The sequence below is a fragment of the Schistocerca gregaria genome, chromosome 3, assembly GCF_023897955.1.
Source record: "Schistocerca gregaria isolate iqSchGreg1 chromosome 3, iqSchGreg1.2, whole genome shotgun sequence".
Lineage (NCBI taxonomy): Eukaryota > Metazoa > Arthropoda > Insecta > Orthoptera > Acrididae > Schistocerca > Schistocerca gregaria.
This window is the reverse complement of record NC_064922.1, coordinates 523,897,672-523,918,381: the sequence shown is the minus strand read 5'-3', so window position 1 is coordinate 523,918,381 and position 20,710 is coordinate 523,897,672. Positions and strand designations below refer to the sequence as shown.

Genomic DNA, 20,710 nt, shown 5'->3' with positions numbered 1-20,710 from the left:
TTTTTTAAATATAAGATCTCACGTATGAACATACGTGCTGCCTACATTGTCATAGCTGCATGTGTACAGTAACACCTGTTTTTTGGCCCTCCCTGGCAACTGCTGAAATGAACCTATTTTCAACAGCACCAGGGAATTATTGCGAATGGTTTGAAAAGCGTTACTTTCAAAGTAAATTACCTTTTACACAAGATGAATTATGTTTTGTGTGAGAATTTCTTAAATCACAGGGTGTTTGACTCTTGTTTAAAACTTAACACTTTGAGGACCAGCCACTTAGAAGAATTTAGAGCTGAGAAGACCAGACATTTATGTAATTATTTTAAATTTTACTGCCACCTTCGTGTGATATATCTTAAAGCACAACACATGCAAAAAAGACCACTATTACATGTGAAAGTTTAGCTTCTTTTGTAGCTTATAAATCTTTGAGACCAATATTATATGCATAAGCTTAGCTTTTATTATAGCTGCCCTATGCATATTAATTTAAACCATTAGCTTTTCCTATCTGTGTGTTTTCACTACTTGACTGTGATGTTGCTATTGGCTCTGAATATCTGCTGTCAACGGATGTCGAGATCATGTGACATGAGCTATTATTGGCGTACAAAAGTACATCACAATCTCTATTTGAATGCTTCAGAAACTAGTGTGCTATATTTGATGAAATTTGAATATATACTTTTGTAGTATGAAAATATGCAGCTTACATGTTGCTGCACATCAAAGTGCTTTCCAAAACTTTTTTTTCTCGATTTCATTTTCTAAGGTGCCAGGAAGTTCTGCACTGGTGTATAAAATATAAACCACTCAAAGGATTGATAAATTTTACAGTTCCAAGGCAATGTATACTGTCACTTAACACGGAAAAAGTGTATTTTGGCCCTGGAAAAAGTGTATTTTTAACCGGGACATCTGGGAAAAATCAGGGATTTTTTTTCCTTCTCTACATATACACCCTGTATCCAGTGCAGAATTCATTAAGGCGAGCAAGAACTGGTCATGGCGTGGCACTATTTTGACCTGCTATGTCGACTGCCTCTGCCTGATTCTGATGTCTTCTGCCTTGCTGCTCTGAGTTGACTCTGAAGCTCTTCTGCCATCTATGGATTCACCTACAGCACTGTCTTAATTTTCTGGCACAAAGGCTTTCCCCCTTCCTCCCCCCCCCCCCCCTTCCTCTAATGTGTCTCCATGCTCTTTGCTGAAAGATCAGTTTGTGCAGTGAACCATTAGAAATTGAATGTTTCATAAAATTATCACTACATCCTGCCCTACGGTGCATCAGAGACTGCATAGACTACCACCGTATTTACTTCAGGTTGCTAAGGTACTATAGCTGAATTTTTACAACCTGTCATTGCATGGCCCTCTGACAATTCCTGGGTTTCATCCACCAAATTGGTTTCCAAAAAAGATGACTCTGTCAGAATATCTGCTAATTATGGAGTTCTCAATGCTCGTACTATACTGGATAGCTATGTAGTTCTGAACATTCAGGACTTTATAAAATACACTCCTGGAAACTGAAATAAGAACACCGTGAATTCATTGTCCCAGGAAGGGGAAACTTTATTGACACATTCCTGGGGTCAGATACATCACATGATCACACTGACAGAACCACAGGCACATAGACACAGGCAACAGAGCATGCACAATGTCGGCACTAGTACAGTGTATATCCACCTTTCGCAGCAATGCAGGCTGCTATTCTCCCATGGAGACGATCGTAGAGATGCTGGATGTAGTCCTGTGGAACGGCTTGCCATGCCATTTCCACCTGGCGCCTCAGTTGGACCAGCGTTCGTGCTGGACGTGCAGACCGCGTGAGACGACGCTTCATCCAGTCCCAAACATGCTCAATGGGGGACAGATCCGGAGATCTTGCTGGCCAGGGTAGTTGACTTACACCTTCTAGAGCACGTTGGGTGGCACGGGATACATGCGAGCGTGCATTGTCCTGTTGGAACAGCAAGTTCCCTTGCCGGTCTAGGAATGGTAGAACGATGGGTTCGATGACGGTTTGGATGTACCGTGCACTATTCAGTGTCCCCTTGACGATCACCAGAGGTGTACGGCCAGTGTAGGAGATCGCTCCCCACCCCATGATGCCGGGTGTTGGCCCTGTGTGCCTCGGTCGTATGCAGTCCTGATTGTGGCGCTCACCTGCACCGCGCCAAACACGCATACGACCATCATTGGCACCAAGGCAGAAGCTACTCTCATCGCTGAAGACGACACGTCTCCATTCGTCCCTCCATTCTCGCCTGTCGCGACATCACTGGAGGCGGGCTGCACGATGTTGGGGCGTGAGCGGAAGACGGCCTAACGGTGTGCGGGACCGTAGCCCAGCTTCATGGAGACGGTTGCGAATGGTGCTCGCCGATACCCCAGGAGCAACAGTGTCCCTAATTTGCTGGGAAGTGGCGGTGCGGTCCCCTACGGCACTGCGTAGGATCCTAAAGTCTTGGCGTGCATCCGTGCGTCGCTGCGGTCCGGTCCCATGTCGACGGGCACGTGCACCTTCTGCCAACCACTGGCGACAACATCGATGTACTGTGGAGACCTCACGCCCCACGTGTTGAGCTATTCGGCGGTACGTCCACCCGGCCTCCCGCATGCCCACTGTACGCCCTCGCTCAAAGTCCGTCAACTGCACATACGGTTCACGTCCACGCTGTCGCAGCATGCTACCAGTGTTAAAGACTGCGATGGAGCTCCATATACCACGGCAAACTGGCTGACACTGACGGCGGTGGTGCACAAATGCTGCGCAGCTAGCGCCATCCGACGGCCAACACCGCGGTTCCTGGTGTGTCCGCTGTGCCGTGCGTGTGATCATTGCTTGTACAGCCCTCTCGCAGTGTCCGGAGCAAGTATGGTGGGTCTGACACACCGGCGTCAATGTGTTCTTTTTTCCATTTCCAGGAGTGTATTTAGTGGAGCATATCTGTAAATCCTGGTGCACTCAGCAAAATTGTTATGAGCATGCCTTTTGGCTTGTTTATGTTTATGCTAATGCTATATGCTGCTCAAACATAGTAGTACTTTGTTGATGGCATTCTAGTCAAGTTTCCATTTTGTTATGCTTAACTTGACTATACCTAATTTCCTCACTGTTGATGAATCATGTAACATGCATCTCAAACAAGTTTTTGACATGTTGTCTGACAGCAGAGTGGTGATCTGTGGAGAGAAATGTATCTCCACCTCCCCTGCACTTGGCACCTAAAGTTTTTGTTCACAAGACTTTAAAAGACTGTGAGTTAGTGATCTTACATGATGACACAGTATGACCAGCCTTGTAACCCCCATATCCTCTCAGGGTACTCCGACTGGATGACTGTGTCTTTGACATATTGTTCCTTGGCAAATCTGCAACAGTGTCTGTTAATTGTCTCAAGCCATCATGGACCCTGCAAGAAGCTTTACTGGAAGAAATCCCTGCCAAGCTCCCCTCATTATTTTGCCAGATTACCCTCCTCTAACTGGTGACATGCCCCCAATGATCAAGTAGCACCTTGATGTTCATGACTCCCTTCCTGAAGGCCTTGGTCAACAACAACCTCCTCATAGAGGGGCAGCATTCAGGCTGCAGACAATCTGTTGTCCATCACTATTCAAAAACAGTTAAGATAATGTATGATGTCAATACCACTATTCTCACCTATTGCTTCTCCACTGATTATCATCACCATCATGGCCCCACATCTGTACCACCTAGATCCTGCATCATCACCAGTGGAATCCATCCCTGGTGACATCTATACCACCCCTCCAAATTCTGACACCAGCATGCACTCACAGTTTGGCCACCACCACTGTGTGCCAGTGCCCCTTCATGACTACCATCTGCATGACATGAGGCATATATCGCTCCCCAGCGTGGAGCCTGCAGCATCTGATGATAGGCCCATTGCATTCACATGGCAACTGGATGACCTCTCCGTCTCCACATTGTCTCGTCACCCCTGCACTCCATGCATCTTTCCTCACAATGCTCTGTACTGTGAGGGAGGAGGAGCATGCAGACGGGCAGTCTTTCTGTTGCACTTGGATCATGCATCGACACTGGTGCAATCTTGTCCTGTGACCTCTCCGTCACCCCTATAACTTCTGACACTACCACGCACTCACATTTTGGTCACCTCCACCTCAATGTGTGTTGCTTGTATGCTTTTCATAAATTAATAAATTGTGCGTCACTAATTCATTTGTGCTTCATCGTGGACCAATGTTCCCACAAGTAGTAACGCCAACAAAGGCCATGGCCGACGACAAACACATCAAATGTGAAAATACTCCACTAGATACCATGGACACCACCTCATCAAGACAGACATTGTGTAACTCAGAGGAAATGACCACTATTTGGAGTGAGATAGATGTGTGATAAAATTCTTCACTTCTTAGCGCGACTCAAAAACTCGGTTTACTCCTTTATTCAATATTCTTCTGTATTCGAACAACTCAAGTCAAATAAACAGCAGATCCATTTTTCAATAACGTTATGAATAATGACAATCACATAACTCAACATACACTGAAGCATTTCAAGCAAATTCTACCATCAGAGTGAGTCAGATCAAAGACAGTCTTCATTTTTTCTGGCCCTTGACAATGTTGGTGGCCCTCTTGCTCTGAGGAGTTCACCAAATCTTCCATATGTACTGTCAAAGCACCACTTATCATCCACAGCAAATGACTTTTTTTGTGTGTATTGTTGCGAGTTTTTACCACTGTGTGTTCATATGTTGTCCACACCATCTGCACGCATAGATACGAGGGGGCACACAGTGGATATTTCTTTTAGTCATTTATTCTGCACCACATTAACACAGATCATGACAAACTTTGGCCTCTTCCAGAAATCTTCCAACAGTTACACCATAATCTGAATATGGAGAACTTCTATAGATGCCATCTCCTCCACACTGTGGCCTTATGGGTGCCGTCCACTGCTGTGCCCTCAGGCTCAACTTAGAGGGAACAGTGCCCTGTTACTTGGACACCAGAGATGCTATTCTTGAAATTTTCCCAGTGTGAAGATTATTCCGTGGAGTTTTGGTTTTGCAGTCGGATGACGTTGACTTCTTGCCATGATATTTCAGCTAACAAGCATTCAGCTGGTTGCCTGCTGAAATATCAAGGCAAGAAGCTGATGTCATCTAGCTGCAATCACAAAACTCCACAGGTGTTATTGGTGTTCAACCAGGTTAAGTCCAGGTTAAGGGATGCAGTGCTATTAGCATATCCTATTCCCGCCATGCCCCTCGCTGTTGTAGTTAAATGTTAGCCAGACAGTGATAGCCATGGTTGTACAACAGCATGTAAGAGGTATGTGGCAACTACACAGATTCTTTTCCCACAAAATTTCAGAGCCACTAAAGAAATAGAGCATCTATGACTGAGACCTTTTGGTGGTCTACTACATCATTAAGCATTTCAAAGCATATGTGGAAGCACACCACTTCACAGGTTTTACTGATCAGAAAACTGTTTCCTTGACTTTCAACACTTCACATGACTCCTCACCAAGACAAGAATTTATTATACATTAGTTTACTCAGCGTGAATAATATAATTAATGGGATTTCTGTGAGTGTTGACTTATGCAGCTGACTGTGACAAAGGCACTGACATGGAACTGTAGGAGTTTATCAAGAACCCAAATACAGAACTGCATCTACGGAAGCTGCCAATGGACAATTTTCTTGTGTGGTGTGGTACTTCTCAAAGCAGACCACTCCCTTTCATTCTTCTGCTTTATTGGAAACAAGTTTTTGATGGCATACATGGAATCACTCATTCTGGAGACAAATGTATTATACCAATGGTGACAAAGATCTGTGTGACCAGGTACCAAGCATGACTGCTGGTTGTGGGTAAAGACTTGCTTGATTTGCCAAACAGCTAAGGCGGGATGCCACGTCCAAGTAAGTATTGATTCTTTCAAAGAGCCTACACAGCATTTTTCTCATATTCATAATGCCCGTTCAGACCTCCCACTTCTGTGCAAGGCTTTGAGTATATTTTTTTGGTAGTTGATAGGTCTACCCCCTAGCTAGTAGCAGTGCCTATCATGCACATTTAGGCAGAAACCATTGCACAAATCTTTCTCATCGCGTGGATTTGGCTGTCCAACTGAGGCACTGATGGATCATGACCACTATTTTTTCTGTTAACTGATGAAAATCATCAAACTATCAGTTATAACCCATCCATTAATGATATGGCAGAGTGCTGTTACCGAACTGTTAAGTCATCCCTAATGTGTTGTGGTTCATCTTGGTTGTTGGCCATGTCCCTAGTGTTGTTGGGTCTGCATGTTGCATTCAGACCCAGTGCTGGTGCTTCAGTGGCAGAGTTTGTGTACGGCAAAATCATCAGGCTCCCTTCAAAATTCTTCAGCCAACAATAGGTCTATCCACGCAGAGGTCCTCTTTGGATTACAAAGAGTCAAGAAATGCATTTTCATCTTATATCCAGCCACAGCATTCAGACATATTTTCTTTCACAAAGATCTCAGTACTTGCCCTCTCCTTATGCTATGTACAGACTCCATCAAAGCTCCTGTACAGGCATGTTACATGAATCCATAACCAGTACTGGAACACAGCACTCACATGGTGACAATATTAGTTAATGGGAAACCCACCAAGGTTCCTGTCAAACATGTCAAATCAGCCTATCTACTGCAGGTGGACAGTGCTGTGGGTCAGATCCAACACCTGTGTTGCAACACACTGCGTCCGAACAGCCTACACCATTGCCAGATGAATCTGCACACCCATTTGACTGATGAAATGGCCAGTGAGCCTATGCTGTTGCCAGACTGATCTCCACAGGACACTCACCCATTTTCTTCCCAGTCTGCATGAGGCCTGGTGGTATCATATGGCCTAAATAGCCATTCATTCCAAGAGGTCCAATTTACAGGCTGGCAGAGGTGGGGGACTGTGTGATGAGACCATAGACAAAGACCAAAAATGGTAGTGTGGAATATCTCTTTTTTTGAGCTCATGAGTTCTTTATGTGCTCGCTCTACCTCCAGCATGTTTTATGTTTCCATTTAATGTGTATCATCATTATGGGTTGCTTGTATAAAACTAAACTCTGCCTGAACAGGCCACAAAGGCCCAATGGCACCAACTGGCCGCCGTGTCATCCTCGGCCACAGGCATCAATGGATGCAGATATTGCGGGGCATGTGGTCAGCAGACCACTCTCTCAGCCGTATGTCAGTTTACGAGACTGGAGCCACTACTTCTCAATCAAGTTGCTCCTCAGTTTTGCCTCACAAGGGCTGAGTGCACCACCCTTGCCAACAGCGATTGGCAGTGTTAAGGTGTAAAGTCAAGTGCCGGAATGCCAGTTGGGAATGAAAGAGCAGAGAGGGCTGTGAAGATGATGTCAGCCAACTGTACGCTGATCGACACCTCTCCAAGATGACAACGAGGTAGCAGCGGCCTCTATGCGAAGAGCACATAAGCACTGCGCCTGACTGGTCACGGCCCAATTCTATGAGAAGCTTCAAGACCAGCAAGCTGAATAGAAGCATCAAAGCTCATTACTTTGCTTGTACATTCTATGTAGCTCAAACTTGGAATTTTTATACTGAATAAACTCGATTATTTTGTCTCTCACCCTTTGCTTGCGACACATCTGTGTATATACAGAGTTAAATATTGTAATCATTACCTTTCATAATAAAACTCATTAATATGATTTGTTTGAATATTTACTAGCAATCCAAGAAAGCGGTCTACCTAGACACCGCATATTTGATGACTAGACAGGATTCAACAGGCAGACCAGATGGTCACCCATCCAAGTGCTAGCCAATCCTGACATTGCTTAACTTCAGTGATCTGATGGAAATCGTTGTTACCACTGCAGCAAGGCTGTTAGTGGTGCATTGCTTGTATGCTTTTGGTAAATTAATAAAGTTTGTGTCACTAATATTGACTGGATTTTATTTTGGATTGGTCATTTCACAAACATATTGAACCTGAAAAGAAGTTTATTCAACAGCACATTGGAAACTTTCTGGCAACGTAAAACTGTGTGCCAGATGGCTCAAACCAAGGACCTTTGCCTTTCATGGGCAAGTGCTCTACTGGCTGAACTATCCAGTCATGACTCACACCCTGCCTTCACAGGTTTACTTCCACCAGTTCCCCTTCTCCTACCTTCCAAACTGTACACAAGCTCTCCTGAATGCTTAGCAGGACTAGGACTCCTGCAAGAAAGTTTTAATCTCCCAGGAAGTTTTAAATCAGTGGACACCACTGCAGAGTGAAAATTCACTCTGGAATTAATCCCCTAGGCTTCCATGAGTGCTATTAATTTAAAACATATTGAGGGTTCAAATCTGCTTGCTGATATACTGACTAACCTACTGACTCCTAAATTGTTTGTAGAATTAAGAAGAAAAACAAGTAAGGTGGAGTGTTTCTTTTATTAGCTTCAGTGAATAATGTCTTTAATGTTCTGTCTTTTCACAATACAGCAAATCCATAACAACTTCTTTGAACTAACTCTCTGTTAGTTATCTTTGTTTGCTCCAAGCAAAAGTGCAGAAATAGACATGATCTGTAAACATTTATAAATAGTTACTTATCAATAAAAGAATCACATTGTTATTGTGCAATTACCTCTTTCATTTCAAGATCCCATTTGTTAAATCAATTAGAATTAAAATGATTTCTATTGCTTGTTATGTTAAACAGGCATACTCCAACAACAGGGCACAGGGTGAGATTTAATACATTGTATGTGCACTGTATTGTAATTTCCTCTCTACCTCCATCTTGATCACCACTATTGAATTAATATTTAATTTTTAGGGAGGTAAAGAGGTAGGAGTGTTACTACCTTGTCACATGATACAATACAGCTCAAAGTAAAATGACACTGATGAAGCCTTAAGACATCTAAAGGGATTATGATTTTACTAAAATTATTGAAATTTTCCTAGGGAATTGCTGATTCTGCATAACGTTTTAAGTATAAGAACAACAGAACAGCAGAAGTGACAGCCAAAGGTTAGTGTGCTTTGTCCCACTATTATTTAATATCTACATAAATGGCCAGACAAAAACATCTCATAATAGAAACTTCATTTGTGTTATTGGCTTAAGCAATTCAATGTGGTGTATCATTGTGTCTCAGGTCACTTGAAAGGTACTTACAAATGTGCTGAGCAATTATTAATGTATTGCTAGAAGAACCATCCAGTACAAAATACAAAAAAGATTCATATATGTGCATTCCATTTTCAGAGCTGAGAGGTTGATTCTCAGCTGTATGTGGTATAAAGTGGGGAGCAATTGGAGTAATCCTTTACTCCTTAGTATCTAGGAGTCACCTTCAATAGGGGTTTATTTACAAGGAAAACTTCATTAAAACTGGACAAAATGTGCTAACTTAAAATAAAATCACCCAACAACTAATTATCAGCTTTCAACTGAGCTAAGAGAGCAACATCTTGCTTTTGTGACAGAATGCAAGACCTATGTGACTCAGTTCAGACCTCACAAATGAGTTTGTTAGAGCCCTAACTGAAACCTAGGAAGTGTTTCAAAATAAAATTATTTGAAACACTGAGCTGCCTGACTGGTATTGCATCATCAGGGATATGGTAAGTGAGGTAGGTCACAGTAGGACTCATCTACTGTTTGGATATCAACTCCACTGTCCAATGCATACTTCAACCACTGTGAAGAAAGTTAATGTTGCCTATTTCTGAAGAGAGTCTTTGTGAGTTATGTTTCGTATTTACTTTACTAGCCTCCTGTATGTTATAGTTTGTAAAACACTGATTTACAATTATAACAACAGCAATAATTGTCATTTACAATAATCTTTATTTTAAAAGGAAAAAATTGGGTTCCATCAATGATGAGCACATTAGAGGTGGAGAACAACCTTGGAAGGGAATAGGGTGTGAAAGGGAACAGAGCATGACCTTTTCAAAGGAACTATCCCAAAATTTGTTATAAGCAATGTAGGGATTGCTTTTTATTAACAAGATGAAAAATGCATTAAGATATAAGATTAGCAAAGTTTACTGAACTACTGATGCAGAAGGAATCTTCTCTGTTTTCACTGAGGGGGAATATAACAGAAGGTTATCAAGACTTGTGTGAATCTGTGTTTGTTTTATAACTCTAATCTCACAAATTATAAGGAAAAACTGAACTCAAGAAGAAGAAATTGTCATGGCAAATTGATCTAAGATCAATACAGAAATAAGAGAAGAGTTGGGTTGGCTGATACGTTACTTCATGGCTTTAAATGTAAGTTTCCTATTCCATGATGGACAATTTATTAAGGACAAATAAGAAATATTGATCAATTCTGCTTCTGAAAGCAGATTTTTTATTTAAAAAAGTGGGCAAAAATAAATAAAAATGAAGATAAAAGAGGTTTGCTTGTAGTGATGGTCGAACAGCATTAGGAATTTTGTAAAAATGGATACAGGAAGATCACAGATACAAGATTTATAACAACACTTGTCTAAGCATGAATGAATGAAAACTATAAACTGAAATTCTATGACACTCAAAAGATAAAACGAAGTGACTATGCTGGAAGCATATTCCTTGTCAATTTCTGTTGCTATTGGAATCAGCTACTAAGGCAACTGCTTTCATTTCATTAAAATGTTATTTTTTGAAGGTAAGTAAAAAATTATCCGCAATGTTGACGTAAATCTTCTCACACTGTTCATGCTGGCCTCTGTTCTCATTTATTTTATTGTTTTGTTGTTGTGGTCCTGTTATGAATTCTTGATATTAATTCCTCCATTTGTCTTACTTTTGTTGCTCCCTTTGAAATTTGCAACAAAGAAGAACAATGAGTGGTGATTCAGGTTTTTTGGTCAGAAGGGGCCACAATCTGGGAATGTGCCTGAGGAAGGAGCCGAACAACCATCCACGGCCACATATGATGACAACAAGACCTATGTGACTCAGTTCAGACCTCACAAATGAGTTTGGTAGAGCCCTAACTGAAACCTAGGAAGTGTTTCAAAATAAAAAAAAAATATTTGAAACACTGAGCTGCCTGACTGGTATTGCATCATCAGGGATATGGTAAGTGGGGTAGGTCACAGTAGGACTCATCTACTTCCATTGAGCATGCATATGGCAGGGCTCTGTTTGGCAGATGAATAACTATTGATGAAGTTGCACATTATCTGCAAATTATCCATGGTTCTGCCCACAAAATCACCCATGACAGACTTAGGTTTCATAAAATGTGTACAAGATGGGTACCAAAACAACTCACAGTGTTGCATAAACAAAAGCTCTTGGAGATCTGCTAAAAAGATTTGGTTTACTATGGTAACCATCATGACTGCTTCCTCAACAGGATCATCACTGGCAATGAAACACGGATCCACTATTACAAGGAAGAGAGTAAACAGCAGAATACAGAATAGAAACATCAATTTTCCAGCAGGAAGAAGTTCAAAATCCAACCATCCACAGGAAAACTGATGCTTACCATTTCTTGGGATGCACTGAGTGCGTTACTGGAACATTATCAGGAGAGTGGCATGACAATAAACAGCACACTTTACAGTGAGATGCTTACTGGCAGGCTAAAGCCTCCGATTCAAAGCAAATGCGGAGGACTACTGTCAAAAGGCGTTGCGTTGTTGCATGGTGATGCCTCTCAATGTACCAGTGTCCACAGAGCTGAAATACTCCAGAAACTCAAGTTTGAAGTAATGGCTCATCCTCTGTATAGTCCTGATCATGCCACTTGTGATCACATCTTGTTTGGTGCACTCCAACAAACATTAAGGGGGTGTTGATTTCACCTTGGACCTAGAAGTGAAGGTGACAGTGTATGCATGGCTTGCCTGCTCAGCTGAAAACCTGCTTTCTGAGGGCGTCAGGAAGGTTGTGCAATAATGCACCAAGTACGTTGAAAAGCAAGGAAACTATATTGAAAAATGATGTCAATGTACATGTTCTATTTGTACTGCAATAAAAGATATAGCTACATTGTGGATAATTTTTTACTTACCCTTGTAGTATTGGAGAATAAACTTGATTGTCATGTAAATCACATCCTAGAAGAGCAAATAATGTCAAGATGATATGTGATTCACACTCAAGATGAAATATTACTGCTTAATATACAAAAAAATCTCTTGTTTGTATGACTGTAAGTAGTTTTAACTTGTATTCATTTTTGCAAGTAGGCTAGAAACATTCATCCAGTCAAACTACATAAGCTGGAGGAATCTTACATAGAGGCAGTCCCATCTACGTGCTTCGTGCAGCATATCCTTTAGTGCTGGAAGCAGCAGAGGAAAAATTTCTCTCTCCATGTAATCAGTGGCCAGATCTGTTCCAACAGAAGAAAGAAATTTGTGAAAGTATGATATACAAAATACTGACAGGATAATATCCTCATTCTAGTATGAACATTTCATGTACAATTATTTGAATGTTTACAATTTAGTGAAAAACAAGTTCTAGCCACATATTTACCATAAAATAATTCAGGCAAATAGATTTATAAATTATTATGTATATGTACACACATGCTCATGAAAAGTTCTATTTCTTCTTCATTGTTTAAGATTTGTAAACTGATACTACATATTAATATCAAACTGGATGCAGTAACAAAAATGCATTATACCAAACTACAATTAAAGTTGCGTCAAACTTCCGAAATTTGTTTTTATGTATCTGTAAACTGTAATCGTTGCTGTTTATTTTCTCAATGTTAAAAAGAACCTGAAATAACAGCCAGAACATTTATGATAGTTGAGTTGGCCTGATGTCCATTGTCACAAAAGTCTTCTGTACAGCAAAAAATATAATCATAACTACAACACAAATAAAAGCCATGGGGGCATTACATGGGTACTGTGATGGCCTTTCGTACTTTGATGACATCTGACATGATGTCTTCAACCAAAAACTGACTGATGCTGGATTCCCTAATGGGTTCATATGTATCATACACATATTTCACCACATAAAATATAGGCAGAAGTACCTTAAGGAAGCATCCTATGGTCCATACCATTTAACATTTATATTAATGATGTGATGGTTGCCACCTAAGTAAATGACATAGCCATCCTAGGACAGGACTCTCTACTATGGAAGTGAATAGTGAACTTAAAATGCCTCTAGCTAAATAAGTAAATAAATAAATAAAATAAAAAGTAAGATAAAATGCTAGTGGTAAACTTTCTCTAAACCATCTAAATACAAAAAGCAGTGATATAAAGTGCACAAAACCAACACTGTTGACTAACACAAAATGAAATGCGGGCTAAGGAGTCTGTTTTACATGTGTTTCTGTTTCTGACTCTAGGATGTGGAAGTATACTTCCCCTGACTGTCTTATTCCTGCTGTAAGGTTTGTGGATTTCTTCAGTGGACAATATAATCACACTTCAAAAGAAAAGATAACTGGTAAAAAGTCACAGAACTTGGAGATGAGAAACAGAATTTGCTGAAAACCAAGCACCTAAACGTATCTTACAAGGGGACAACATCTATTCATCATCATTGGTTTCATCCATATCTATGGTATGTGCAGAGTTTGGACAGAAATTATAGTGACAGAAGTGGGAGGTTCATATGGCCAAGTATTTTAAAAAATAGCATTTTTGGCATGGATCAGGCAAGTTCAGAGGCAATCGTTGATGCAGTGGAAAAAGTACAGTCTGGTGAACTGAAGGTTGTTGGGTTGAGTCCAATTTAGATACTTTTTTTTATTTTCAATTTTTACATTACACAGCAAATAAATCAAAGTAATGCTCAATACACTATATTTATAAATATATTCATAAAAGGAATGAAAAGGAAAGGCAAAAGCAAATTTGTAATTACAAATAAATTTCCAAGAAGTGATTGTGAAGGGTACTCAAGAATGTCATAAACATGTCAATTACATGCTAAGCATTAAAACTATTTTATGCTGGATACTTTTGGAGTAATTAACTACAATTCTAGACCAAATAACTGGCTCTTTACCAGTATGTTTCTAATACAGTTTAGGCAAGTGGGGGACCAATATTCACATTATTTCATAAATGGTTATATGTGACCCATACTTTGATCACCATCTTGGTGTAGGGGAACCCTGTTAGCTCACCAGAACCATCCACAGGGCCCTTCTTTTTGTTTCTCAGGCCTCCCTCCACAGTGTTTTAATTTGGTCCGACTCCATGAGCAGCCTGCAGGCTATTGATTGATGCTACTCTCGTCACCCTTTGGTTTCTGATATCCATGACCTTCTCTCTGCCCTTGAGCATGCTGTCTGTGTCTCTCTGGGTCCCAAGTTATGTGGGCATCCTAGGGAATGAACTGGCTGACTGTTTGCCCAGAGAAGCAGGTACATATCCCCACCCTTCTTTCCTTTCATGATTCCAGCTACAGGTCAAATCTATGTCAAATCTCTCTTTCCTCAACAGTGAAACACCATCTGGAGCACTACTGTTCATAGTAATAAATTCTGCATGATTGTGCAGAGTCTACTGCAGTTTGGCACCCTTCTTTCCACTCCTCTTGGAAGGAGTCCACTGTTTTATGCTGTTTACTCATTGGTCATACCTGGCTCACCCATTGTTTCCTTCTATGTAACAAACCACTCCCACAATGTGGTTGTGGTGCCAGGCTGACGACATCTCACATATTGGTGATATGTCCCCTTCTTTCGGCCCTTTGTGTTAAGTATAATCTTCCTGTTTCCTTAAATTTAATAATAGGGAATGATCCATGGATGGTTGACCTGGTCTTCAGTTTCCTCCATGAAAGTGATTTTTAGTTTCAGATATAAGGTTCTCCTTTAGTTTTGGAGCATGGGCAGGTTGATTGTGGTTGGGACTTCTTTCGCAGTCTTCATGGTCTGTACCCCATGACGGCCCCCCCCTCCCCCCTTTTCTTCCAGTTTTTAGATTTCATCTCAGCTTTTATGCTTTTACTGAGTGTGTTTATCGTTCATTATTTTATAATTTGACTCCCCTGACAGAATCCATCCACTTTTAGCAGACCCTCTTTCTTCTGTAACTCACTTTGGAATCACGGGATGATGACTTCGCCATTTGGTCCCATACCCCTCTCAATCAGTCAATCAGTCAATCAGCTATTCATGATCAGATGTGATATGGAGGGTCATGGGGTCAGTACACCACACTCTCAGCTATTGTCGACATTCTGAGCATGGAGCCGCTATCTCTCAGTCAGTTGCCGTCATGAGGCTGAGTGCACCCGGGTGCAGTCGTCTCACTGAGAAAAAATCCCTGGCAGTACCAGGAATCGAACCTGTGTGTGTGAGGGTCTGTTGCACCGACCACTTTTTTCCCCACAGTGCAAAAACCAGGGACAGAACTGAGTAAATTGAACTTCTTGTAGGAATACAACATCTGCACAGGAATCATACATAAACAGACACTATGAAGCTAGTTGCAAGTCCGATTTCACCCTGTTCACTTTCAAAGAGAGTAGTACATAAGCTTCCATACTTTAACAGCAAGAAATAAAATTCAGCCTTCTGACCAACTTAATTACATCATCAGTGTGTGTCCTGGTCCATTTTCAAGCCCATGGGGTGGGAGGGGGGAGCTTGTACCCCAACCTCTGGAATCTTTATGTTTCTTCTTTTCACAAGCCATTGCATGCTCATGTTGGATGCATTGTTTATAGCAAATTAAGAGGCAACATGTCATCTGCAGTCAGGGATGTAGGCAATTCTTGAACATTAACTGAAGTAGGTAGCAAACAAATAACCTCCGTGGCCCACTCTGCAGGATGGGATCCCTGCAATTCAGATTGATGTACAAGAGAGGTATCAGGCATTGCAACATCTTGGTTGACAGATGGCACTTCCCTGGTACCAATTGCCTCCACAGCAGTTACAGTAGTTGGTCATTCTGACATCACCTGAATGGGTGATGTCAAGGACACAGGTAAATTTAGGGGCACATCAATTTGCTGCTGTTGAATCTTTGGAATGCTAGAAGGTTCAATGACTTCCCCAAACTTGAGTGGTTCTAGAGGAGCTACCTCAACTACAGGAGGAATACTAGGTTAAACACTAGAGACCTCAGCAGGTGTTTTCACACCATCAACCCCATTACCAATGCCGGACTCGACACTACGTGATACATCAAGCAATAAAGTTATTTCAGAGAGGTGTGGGTGAGGAACAGATGTATCCAGATCCTTAGCAACCTGTGTACGTAATATCTTATTTTGCTATGGAGACAGTGCTAGCTTGGCAACAACACTTTCAGGACCACACTGTGAGGTAAAGGTGGAAAGTCAGGAACAGTAAGCTGCAAGTCCCTCTGTTGTTCCATTGCACCTGGGGAAGACATTTCCAGCCTCAGTAGCAGTAGAACTGAGATCAGCTAACATCAGTTTCTAATGCTGTTAATATGAGGCCTTCAATACAAATATGCTCTGCAGGGAATTAAATCTAAAGTGGCCACTTTCATTGCATAGAAAACACATCCCCACTTGCCCATGATACACTATATGAATGTGGTAATCACAGACCTGTGTATGGAAAGAAATTTTGCTGTATCAATGTCGAGTGGAGCAGCGTTTGCGTTGTATACGCCTCACATCACCATGAGGGATCAAATCATTCTTAAGCAATCTATCGTCAACACCCAGCAGGAGATTGAATACTTGGAAATTTATATAATCCAGTTCCACATTAGCTAGAAGCACCATATTATGGAACCATGATGATGATTAAAGGGAACTTCAGAACCATGTTGTGAAAGCAACCCATCTACTTAGTGGATTCAAAAATTTATCAAAAAAGATGTAGTTATCAGAATCAAAATGAGCAGTATGAATCTGAGCAAATGTTATATGAATAGCATCAACAAGCCAGTCATGACTCTCCAAAGATCTGGGCTGCAGAGAATGTGTGGAATTGTTCAAACTGAAGCTGACACCTTTTCTCTTGATGTATGTGGATTGTGGAACCCATGGATGACACTGTGGGCAAAGTACACCACTACCAATGGACACACACAACTAATGCTAAGGATCAAATGATGATGTGACACACACAGACACATAAACAACACTAGCACTTGATTACAGAGGCACAATTATTTGATCTGTACTGGATAGATTGTAGAATAATCCTTGATGGAAGGAAGTCTCCGTAAATAAACTTCTGAAGAAACAGACACTACTGGATAGTAGATGTAAAACAAAACATAGGGCTTTAGACAAAGATATGCTTAATGAAATGAATTTGGCATTAATAGGGAAATCTGTGAATCCTTTAATGACTACAACAGCGGAATATTATGGAAAATCACTCACAAAACCAGAAGAAATTCAGGTCCTTAGTGGCACCTAAATTAGTGTCCAGGCACTCATGGATAGACAGGAAACAAAATTGAGGGTAGCAAAGCAATAGTAAAAATGCTGAACTTCATTTTAAAATGTCTTTTTACAAAGAAAAATCTAGGAATAATTTTAGTCTCTTACCACTGCAAAATAAGTGAAACAGACACCAGTGTCAGTGGCATTGAGAAACAACTTACATTGTTAAAACTAAATAAAGCTCAGGGGCCTGATGGAATTCCTATCAGATTCTACATTAAAATTGCAGCTGAGTTAGCTCCTCTTTTAACTGTAAACTGCTGCAGATCCCTCAAACAAACAGTCATGCCTAGTAGTTGGAAGAAAGCACAGATATAACCCGTCTACAAGAATGCTAGCACAGATGATCTGCGAAACTACCATCCAGTGTCCTTGAGATATATTTCTTGTAGAATCTCAGAACTTATGAGTGCAAATATAATGATGTATCTCAAACAGAATGATCTTCTCCCTGCCAACTAGTGTGGTTTGTGAACACACAAAAGGTGCAATCCCCAACTCACACTTTTCTCTCATGAAATCCTGAAAACCATGGCTCAAGGCAGAAGAAATAAGCTTGGGTGTGCCCCAGGGAAGTATGTTGGGACTCTTGACATTCCTGTTGAATGTTAATTACACTGAAGACCATATTAATAGTAACCCCAGACTTTTCGCAGAGGGAGTTCTCTGTAAATTTATTGGAAACATCCATGTGAATCACATCCTGTAAGGTTTCAAAGTCGTTTAGTGTTGGTAACTTGCTTTAAATGTTCAGGAATGTAATATTTTGCACTTCAAAAAACGAAAATACCTAGTATCCTATGACTGGAATATCAATGAGTCATAGTTAGAATTGGTAACTCGTACAAAAACCTGGAAGTAATAATTTCCAGTAATATGAAATGGAAGGATCACATAGGCTCAGACATAGGTAAAGCACGTTACAGACAATTCGTTGACAGGCTACTAGGGAATTAGTCTACAAAGGAGATGGCTTACAAAACACTCATGCAGCTGATCTTTGAGTACTGCTCAAGTCTATGAGGAGGGCAGCTGTGGGTGTGCGAGTGCAGCGATTAAGTTGGCCATCTCACTGTCCAAGTGCAGCAAGATGTGTGTAAATTGGACTGCGTTTCTGGAGGCACAGGTGGTGGTATACTCTCCAGCTGTTCTTCGGAGCAGATGGGAGACTTGTTGCCGCGGTCGTGGGGCAGGTCTGGCGAGGGGAGGTGGGTAAGGAGAATGGGCGGCACCTGCTGCCAGTGAGAGGTCGAGGAATTCGAACACCACATCTGCTATTATGGTGGCCGCATCAATGTCTGTATAATCCTGCACGGTGAGCGCGGTACACTATGTAATCAAAAGTATCCGGAAAGCCCCAAAAACATACGTTTTTCATATTAGGTGCGTTGTACTAGCACCTACTGCCAGGTACTCCATATCAGTGTGAAGGGATACGTACAGCACAAAAGCGTACAGGCCGACCTCGTCTGCTGACTGACAGAGACTGCTGACGTTTGAAGAGAGTCGTAATGTGTAATAGGCAGACATTTATTAAGACCATCACAAAGGAATTCCAAACTGCTTCAGGATCCAATGCAAGTACAGTTAGGTGGGCGGTGAGAAAACTTGGATTTCATGGTCGAGTGGGTTCTCATAAGCCACACATCACGCCGCTAAATGCCAAACGACGCCTCAATTGGTGTTAAGGAGCGTAAACATTGGACGGCCGAACAGTGGAAAAACGTTGTGTGGAGTGACGAATCACGGCACACAATGTGGCGATCCGATGGCAGGGTGTGAGAATGACGAATGCCCAGTGAACGTCATCTGCCAGCGTGTGTACTGCCAACAGTAAAATTCAGAGGCGGTGATGTTATGGTGTGGTCATGTTTTCCATGGAGGGGGCTTGCACTCCTTGTTGTTTTGCGTGACACTATCACAACACAGGCCTACATTGATGTTTTCAGCACCTTCTTGCCTCCCACTGTTGAAGAGCAATTAGGGGATGGCGACTGCATCTTTCAACACGATCGAGAACCTGTTCATAATGCACGGCCTGTGGCGGAGTGGTTACACGACAATAACATCCCTGTAATGGACTGGCCTGCACAGAGTCCTGACCCGAATGTCAGGCCTCACCTACAGACATCGATACATCTCCTCATTGCAGCACTCCGTGAAGAAAGGGCTGCCATTCATCAAGAAACCTGATTAAATGTATGCCTGCGAGAGTGGAAGCTGTCGTCAAGGCTAAGGTTGGGCCAACAACATACTGAATTCCAGCATTACCTATGGAGGGCGCCACGAACTTGTCATTCTCAGCCAGGTGTCCACATACTTTTGATCACATAGTGTATGTGTGGCAACCAACAAGCGAGAACTGCAGCTGTGGAAGAGGAGTTTGTCCTAAAGACTTGGGGTTCGGCTAAGGTGCGAAGATGCTACAGGAGCTGTGGTGGGTCTCATGTCAGTACACCATGCAATGAAAACAAGGTCCGGGGCACTGCGTTTCTGACGACGCTAAGCGTGTGATTAGGCGCTTTTTCAATTTATCGTCGCTGCCGGACGGAGGGGAGTTAGTGATAATGTCACGAGGTTCTGCTGCGATTGTGGGTCCGAAATGAGCTTTGGTAAGGGCGAACTTCATTGTGTTGCTCGTAATTCCAGATCCGATGAAGATCACCTCAGTGGAGCAAACCACAGGCAGGGAGGTGGGTGGAATTTCTGCTCGGTTGACTGGTCGTCGCCAGGTCCTCTGTTTACTATTATTCATGTCCTTGTCCTTGTTGACATGGAATTTACAGTACCAGTATCTGAAAGGAGGCCTACAATGGCAAGGTTGTTTGCATTAAAACAGGTAGCTACACGTTCAAGACATGCCGGTGGGTACGCCACTGGTCCTGTTTGATAAACGGGGCACCTGCAAGTTATTTGCAAAATACGATGCAAGGCCACCTCATCGAGACATGTCCATGCACTGCCGTTGGGAAGCCATCGGATTACAGCAATCAAGTCTTCGTACAGTACCCGGATCCTCATTACGAAACACTACACATTCACTGAATGTGTAGCTACTGTTGCTACTGCTCTGCACACGTGCACACACACAAGAATGGCATCGTTTCCAGCTAGCGGAAAATCTGGCAGAAGCGTACGTTTTCGCACGTGGTGGTGGGGGAAAGGATACTCCTGTCGGCAGTTGTCTATTGGACTGGGTCTCTTTGGGTTAGAGTAAGGAGGATAGGGTCGCCTACCAGGTCAGACTACGTCGGTCTCGGAATTTGGAATTAAGAGGCACAACAACATACACTGTCAGTGATGCTATA

The 20,710-nt window shown here is 42.0% G+C and overlaps 1 protein-coding gene across 1 annotated transcript in view; it reads right to left on the bottom strand.

Moving 5' to 3' along the window:
- Window positions 1-20,710, bottom strand: part of LOC126354470 (IQ domain-containing protein K-like) — a 56,856-nt gene that overhangs the window by 20,491 nt on the left and 15,655 nt on the right. Inside the window, exon 3 of the mRNA XM_050004172.1 lies at window positions 12,275-12,372. Within this exon, the coding sequence (XP_049860129.1) occupies window positions 12,275-12,372 (98 nt within the window). The remainder of the gene's footprint in view (window positions 1-12,274; window positions 12,373-20,710) is intronic.